The sequence below is a fragment of the Carlito syrichta genome, unplaced genomic scaffold (genome assembly GCF_000164805.1).
Source record: "Carlito syrichta isolate Samal-C Ts95f unplaced genomic scaffold, Tarsius_syrichta-2.0.1 Scaffold303895, whole genome shotgun sequence".
Taxonomy (NCBI): domain Eukaryota; kingdom Metazoa; phylum Chordata; class Mammalia; order Primates; family Tarsiidae; genus Carlito; species Carlito syrichta.
Window position 1 is genome coordinate 401,497 of NW_007247991.1, and position 7,942 is coordinate 409,438.

A 7,942-nucleotide genomic window follows, 5' to 3' on the forward strand; every position below is an offset into this window, starting at 1 on the left:
CCCTTATGGAATGTCCTATATTTATAAAGAGCTAGTATAAAATTGCTGAGTAGAAGTTTCCAGATCACTTACTCCATGACTTCATGCCTCTTTAAGCTCTTCCCAGAAAAAAAAAAAAAAAAAAACACTCAAATCAAAAAGTTTAAAGCTGCCTGCATCTTTTCTTCATAAGCTTTGATCCTTTCACTTATTTAAAATGTGTAACCACTGAGGCCTCATTAGAATTGCTAAAGAACGCAGTAAAGGCCTTACAGGATCAAACTCCTGGCCAGGCTAACCAAGTTACCAAAAATGGTAAAGCCTCGCTGGTGTGGTGCTGGGAAGAAGGGAGGAATTTTCAGAGGGCAAGTAGGTGGCAAAGCAAGACTGATCCACTTCCAAGAGTTTGGATTTGAGGGGACTGAGTTAGGGCCCAGTGTCAGAACTTTCAGGTAGTGACCAAATGTTTGATCAATCTTGGATTAATCAGGGAGGATCATGCACAAGTGACTCCAGTCTCAATAAAAGGTCATAAAAGATTAAAAGAAAAGGCCAGGCACCTATAATCCTAGTACTTTGGGAGACCCAAGTAAGAAGATTGCTTGAGCTCAGGAATTCAAGGCCAACCTGGGCAACATAGCAAGACCTCATCTTGAAAGAAAGAAAAAAAGAGAGAGGGAGGGAGGAAAGGAGGGAAGGAAGGAAGGAAGGAAGGAAGGAAGGAAGGAAGGAAGGAAGGAAGGAAGGAAGGAAGGAAGGAAGAAAGGAAGGTCGGTCCACAGATGCTGATGGGTTCCTAGAACACTTACCTAAAGGGGGAAGTCTGTACTACAAGTGACCCGCCCTCCAAAAGATAACTCCGGGTTTTTTGTTTTTTGTTTGTTTGTTTGTTTTTTGGTCCTCCCTTGTACATTTAGGAAGCCTATTCCCTGCCCTTCCAGCCAAGAACACCCTTTACCCTTCAATGTGAGAGGCTGTGAACAGATTCTAGAGGCCAACCAGGTTGAGGAGACAGCATCTTTCTCCTTCCCATGAAGCCTCCTGGGATGTGGGTCCCCTCCACCCCCCTAGGAAGAAGGAAGAGCGGCCTGTCCGAGGGACATGGACACTTTCTCCTTTCCTCTCCCTGGGGGAAGAACACAGAACTGGCACCGACGGTCCCCCAAGGGCAAAAAAGGAAAAAGTGGAAGAAAACCAACAGCAAAGACAGATCTCAGTAGCCTGCTCAGAGTACACAGCACTGGGAAGGCAGAGGACCTGAGAAAACAGTTCCCAAGGCCCCTCTTTTCTGCATCCACCATCTCCCCTCCACCCTCCCCTGTGCAGGGCTCCAGGGCACCAGGCCGGCTCTCCCCACACGCAGGCTTGTCTGCCACCCCCTACAAGAGCCCCAGGAACAGATGCAAGCAGTCCAGGGTCCCATATGCCAAGGGGGCATATATGGCTGGACCTCTGCCCTCCTAAAGAGGAAGGCCCAATGCCTCGCAAGGCAGAACTACAGCTGGAAAAGATGAGCCTGCCACATCCTCTGGTGAACACTGTGCATTTAAAGGGGAGAGAGGCTGGGCATAGTGGCTCACACCTGTAATCTCAGCACTCTGGGAGGCTGAGGCGGGAAGATGGCTTGAGCCCAGGAATCGGAGACCAGCTTAGGCAACATAGCAAAACCTTGTTTCTTCACAAATAAAAAGCTAGCCGGGCATGGTGGCATGCACCTGTAGACCCAGCTACTCAGGAGGCTGAGGCCAAAGGATCACCTGAGCCCAGGAGGTCGAGGCCATGGTGAAATTTGATTGTGCCACTGCATTCCAGCCTGGGTGACAGAGTGAGACCTGACTCAAATAATAAATAATAAAAATAAAAGGAAGAGGGACCAGGTACAGTGGCTCACACCCGTAATTCCAGCACTTTGGGAGGCCAAGGAGGAGGATCGCTTGAGCTCAGGGGTTCAAGACCAGCCTAGGCAACACGGTGCGACCTCATCTCTATAAAATACAAAATAAAAGGAAGAGGGAGAAATGGAGGCAGAGGAGGCCACAGCTCTCCTTCCGAGGCCCATGGGGCCGGGCTGCCACAGGGGCTTTGCCACAGCACACAGGAGCAGCTGGGCCATGCCATGTCCCCGCACCTGGCTTCGAGAATGGGACGGAGGCTGCTGGCATGGTACATATGACTGGACCCACGTGTCCCAAAATGTGGGCCATACTTATCACAGTGGGAGGCGGAGGGCCATTTACATCCCTCCAGTCGGACTTGGGGCCAGCCCCGCCGGGCCTGAGGTCACAGGAGCTGCCCAGGTAACCCCTGAGAGCAGCGTCCAGAACCGTTGGAAGAACACGCACGGGAAAGCGCCCTCTGTGTCCATCAACTGCACCTGCCTTCAAGCACAGGAGGGGTGGACCCCGAGGTACCCACCCTGGAAGAGTAGGTTGGTCTCTGCTTGGCCAGCAGCCCCGTGGGGTGGCAGGTACCTCCCTGGGACTGGCCCAGAGGCACACCCCGATGAACGCTTCCCAACCCCTCACTCCACCTGCATTTCTCTGGGTCCAGCCGCCTGCTCTGGTGTCCGGCGCCCCCTGCAGGGCAGGCGAGGCTCACCGGCTGCTCACCCGTGTCCCTGGCACAGGTCTGACAGGGGGAGGGTCCACAAACCCAAACACGCCTGCTTCCTTCACACATGGACTCGCCTGCTCCCTCTGCAAGACCCACAGAGGAACGCGCCCACCCATGGCGGCGCAAGCGTCCCCTTGGCCACCCGGCTGGCAGAGTGCAAAACGGGTGCTGCAACGCTGGACTTAGGTAAAATGCTCACCCTCCCTCATTGGGAGATCACTGTTTTTTCTACTGCAAGGGTCTGAGTTTTTCCATGTCCACCACTCCCACAATATACACACATTTTGATGCCCTACCATGGCAGTTACTAAAAAAAAAAAAATATATATATATATATATATATATATTATATATATATATATATAATATATATATACACACACACATACACATAGACATATTATATTATATATAAAGGCCAGGCACAGTGGCTCACGCTTGGAATCCCAGCACTTTGGGAGACCGGGGCAGGAGTTTGGGCTCAGAAGTTCAAGACCAACCTAGGCAACACAGCAAGACCCTGTCTCTAAAAATAAAGAAATCAATTAGTCATGGGGGTTCATGACTACAGTCTGTGCTACTTGGGAGGCTGAGGCGGGAGGATGGCTTGAGCCCAAGAGTTGGAGGCTTCAGGGAGCCGTAACCATGCCACGGCACTCCAGCCTGGGTCACAGGGTGAAACCCGAAAGAAAGATGACAAGAGAGACAGAGACAGAGAAGGAAAGAGAGAGAGAGAGTTGAAAGGTCGCCAGAATCCCTGTTGCCAAGGTACTGGTTGAAAGGGAAAGGACAGAAAACAAATCGTTCACACACACAAAAAAAAGACAGGTCTAGGAAACAGAAAGTCAAGGAATCTTCCCTTTCAGGGACAAAGACATCTCAGCAGATGGGCTGGGCTCCTGCCCCGAGCACCGTCTAATTAAATTTTGAGGAAAGTGGGTCAGACTGTGGTTCCATTTCTTAGGTCTGAGTCACCAAGGACTGGGGACATTGACTACTAATGTAGGAGTTATGACTTGGGCTGAGAATCTTCCAGAAAGCGATTCCACTGATAGGAAGCAGAGGATTCGATGGCTCAGACTACTTGGCACAGATGACACAAAGTGACCCACGTCCCCAACCACACATCGGGTCAGCAATTCATTCATTCATTCTGTGGCCTTCTCTCCATTGGCCTGGGGTTGGGCTGACACAAAAACGGAGTCTGAGACGGCCAAGTCCCCCACTCCACCCACCCTGGAATGCACCTATTCAGTGACCAGCTGCCACGCACGGTCATGTCACGGAAGCAGAGGAGCAGAGCCCTTGAGTTGGGATGTGCACAGGTCCACTCACTCCTCTGGACCCCAAGTCCTCCTTGTAAAAAGGAGACGGACGGACTGAGGGGGCAGGAAAGGGATGTGTTGCACAGGAAACACGTGAGGACATACCTCCCAGGCTCAGGACCCCTAAAGGGGCAGCAAAGACGCTGATGAAATGGCCAGTGGGCGCTTTCTATGTTCCCTCCTCTCACGCTTCCCCGAAGAGAGGGGCACAGGAGAGAGGGGCACCAAGAACCCAGAACCCCCGCCTGGGCAGCGAGACCTCATCTCTACAATAAATCAAAATATCAGCCGGGCGTGGTAGCGTGCGCCTGTAATTCCAGCTACTCGGAAGGCTGAGGCGGAAGGATCGCCGGAGTCCAGCAGGTCGAGGCTGCGATGGCCGGGAGCGGCCACTGCACTCCAGTCTGGGTGACAGAGCGAGACTCCAACTCAAAAAAAAAAAAAAAAAGAACCCAGAACCCCAAGGTCCTCAAGGGTCACTGCTGTGACAATAGGGCTCACACTGTGCTTTCTACAAGTTATGCATCGAGCCCTCCCCAAAACTCTGCTGTAGTTATAATCATCACCCCTTCCCAATAGGGAAACTGAGGCATGGGTTGGTGAAATGCACTGCGGGTGGGAGTTGGAACTGGGACAGGGATGCAGGCCGTGTGCCCTCTACCAGCCCAACCCGGTCCTGATGCCGCGTCCCGGTGGCCCTCCCCTCCACCCCTATGAGCAGGGTCAGAGGAGGCCCCGCCTTCCGGCACCCAGTGTGTCCACCAGCTGGGCCAGAAAAATGTCAGAACTGACATTTGGCAAAGTGCTGACACCAGATGAGTCGATTATATGGGAGAGTATAAACAGGGGAGAAGCAGAAGCCACACTGTAACATCATCCTCCTGGGAGTAAAAACAGACACATCGGATGGTGGACCCAGCTGGACCCACGGCGGAACCCACAGCCTCCCGGGTGGCGGGCTCAGCTCTTCCTCTGCCATCCAGCAGGGGTGGGTCGCGGCAGGGAGCTGGAGGCCGCACAGCCACAGCTCCCCGGACACGCCAGGCCTGGCGTGAGGAGGAACTCGGGACATTGTGTGAACATGTATGCATGTGCACAGATATGCCTACGTGTGCACACTCGTACACACGTGCATAACCACAAACACACAGGCACACACAGGCACATGAATCACACACAGACACACATCATGCACACACACATACTCGCAAACACATGCACACACAGGCACAAGGTCATGTGAAGACATGCACATCATACACACATGCACACCCACAAACACACATACAAACAGATGCAGACACACAGATCACATGCAGACACACACATCATTCACACGTGCACACACCCTGACACATGCACACACGGGCATATTGATCACATGCAGACACACATCATACACAGGTAAACATGCCCTGGCATGCAGGCACACAGAGAGACACAGAGATCACACGCAGACACACACACAATTCACACGTGCACACACCCTGACACATGCACACACAGGCTCATTGATCACATACAGACACACATCATACACAGGTAAACATGCCCTGGCATGCATGCACACAGACACAGAGATCACATGCAGACACACACATCATTCACACGTGCACACACCCTGACACATGCACACACGGGCTTATTGATCACATGCAGACATACATCACACGCACGTGAACATGCCTTGGCATGCATGCACACGGACAGGCGTACAGGTCACACACAGACACACCTCACACACACGTGCACATGCCCTGACACACAAACACACACGGGCACAACCCTGGAACCAGCTAAAGCATTCCACATGCATCGCGTCATGTGACCTGCACAACAATCCCGTGAAGTCACGTGGGAAAGCGCCCCCAGTATGAGGCGAGTGACCGAGACCAAGGAAGCTGAAGGTGCCACACAAACTGACCCCGCTGGCAGGCGGCAGAGCCCTAGGGGTCTCAGCATGGCCACACCCCCCAGCCCTGGCTGCTGGAGCGCTCCCTTTTAAAGCAGAGTGTGGAAAGTCTGCTGCACCCTTGCACGAAAATGCCACTCGGCATGGGAGTCGTGCCCTCCATCCCCCAGGAGCTTCCTCCACGCCAGCCCTTCTGGAGAGCTGCCCACACATCTCACCTCTGCCCGTCTTCACAGCCACCCCTCCAGGTGAGAAACGTCACTCTCCCATGTTCAGGAGGGGAACACAGGTGCAGTGACTTATCCTGGCCTCACCCACCGGAGAGCCTCTTGGAGGCAGAGAAGCTCGGTCCACACCACACAGGCCTTGAGACTGGCCCTGCGGTCCTGTGCTTCCACCATCTGCCTGTCCAGGAATGTCCCTCCCATGTCCTGCTGCCTGTCACCCAGCACAGGTATCCCAAATCGTGGCCAGGGGCCCCCACCCCCCAAGCCGCAGCTGTCATTCACCTTGCAAACGGCTCTCACTGCACCAAAGGGTGCGGGGAGCAGCCTGCACAAAGGGTTAATGAAACTCCCAGAACCCGCCAGAGCCTCCCCTGAGGCACATGGATTCTCCTGGCAAAGGGCTCCCAGGCAAACGGGCACCGGGGGTGCCTGCCAACCTCGTCCATGCGGGGCTTTCCAGCCAAGGGAAGCCACCCGGGAGAACTCTGGAACGGAGTGTGAAACGTCCTGCCAGGAAGGAGTGCCAGATCACAGTCAGGAGTGGCAAAGGACCCACGACAAAGAGGTAGGAGAAGAAGTGGTGGGGAAGGTCAGCGGAACATCACCTCCTCCAGGAAGCCCGCCAGCTCTGCCCAGTGGTGCTAACCCTCCCAGACAGCTCTCCAAAACACTCAGCATGTCCCATGGGGGCTGTGGAGTAAAGTGAACAGCAGGGTGCCCCTGTGAGACTCTGGGAACAAGAGGGGTCCCGCCTCATTTGCCTCAGCCTCCCCACAGACCCCTAGCCCAGGCGCAAAGGCAAAGGCCTTCAGGGGCCAGGCCGGTTATGCTGATGTGTGGAGGGGCCTGGTTAGACTAAAAGGAGTGGTGGGGACTGTGGCCAACTGGGTCCCTCTTGAAGGCATAGGAGTGAAAGAAAGAAGGAGGGAGGGAGTGAGGAGGTAGGGAGCTAGAAAGGCCCTTAGACCCTGTGTTGGCCAAATGGCGCCTCCCTACCCCGGGGCCCTGTCTGGACTGAGCCTCAGGCCCAGGCTGCAGCTGGAAAAATGAAACAAAACTGCCGTCAAAGTCTCACCTCGAAGACTGGCCTTGCAAGACGCTGGCCTAGGGCCCCAAACAGGAGACGGGCAGGCATACCTGGGATCCCACTCTCCGACTCCCAGGCTCTGTCCCCTCGCAGGCCTGCATGCGGGTCCCCCGAGATGCCGTGACCGGCCCACGACACAGGCCAGGCAAGTGCCGGCAAACCCATTCCCGCGTGTAACTATCTCCTGAGGCTGTTCCCAAAGCATCCTAACGACACGCAGGGGAGTCCTCCTTGGCCCTCCAGGGTCTGCTCACTGTCACTGTCATTAAGTGGGGCACCCTCTGCTCCACCCAGCAAGTTCTGTAACCCAGGAAAGGGGTGGGGGCCGTCCCGGGAGGAGGCAGCGGCAGGGCGACAGGCCAGGCAGCCAGAAGGCAGGGCAGGGCGGCATCAGCTGAGCTTGGCTAGGGCGTGGCAGTGGGGAGAGTCCAGAGATAGCTGCGGGGAGGGGTGAAGGGGCAGGCTCTGGCCAGCACCCCAGGAGCAGCCCGAGAAGAGCAGCCCGAGAAGAGACCCCAAGACGGGCACCAGGAAGGGCTCCTGCCCGGGGAGACCGCTGGGTGGTCTCAGGCCTGGGCAGGGACCAAAACTCCAAGCCTCCAGCCCTTAAAATCTGGACCAGAGGAGAGAGAGGGCTTCGGGGAATTTTCTGGGCCTGGGAACTCCTCCCACCCACTGTTCTTTTATGGGGCGAGGGAGGGAGGGGGCCAAGGATGGAAAAGGATGTCTTTCCAGCCAACTCGATTGAGTCAGAGGAAATTTAACCATTTGATATCTGTCAAGTCTCACAAAACTTGGC

The 7,942-nt window shown here is 54.8% G+C and overlaps 1 protein-coding gene across 1 annotated transcript in view; it reads right to left on the reverse strand.

Annotated features, from left to right (window-relative positions):
- Positions 1–7,308, reverse strand: part of COL5A1 (collagen type V alpha 1 chain) — a 196,482-nt gene extending 189,174 nt beyond the window's left edge. The window contains exons 1-4 of the mRNA XM_021712966.1: positions 7,194–7,308; positions 6,148–6,355; positions 4,710–4,798; positions 4,023–4,040 (exon numbers count right to left, since the gene is read on the reverse strand). Coding sequence (XP_021568641.1) covers positions 4,023–4,040; positions 4,710–4,798; positions 6,148–6,355; positions 7,194–7,308 — 430 coding nt within the window. The remainder of the gene's footprint in view (positions 1–4,022; positions 4,041–4,709; positions 4,799–6,147; positions 6,356–7,193) is intronic.
- Between the last annotated feature and the right edge of the window lie 634 nt (positions 7,309–7,942).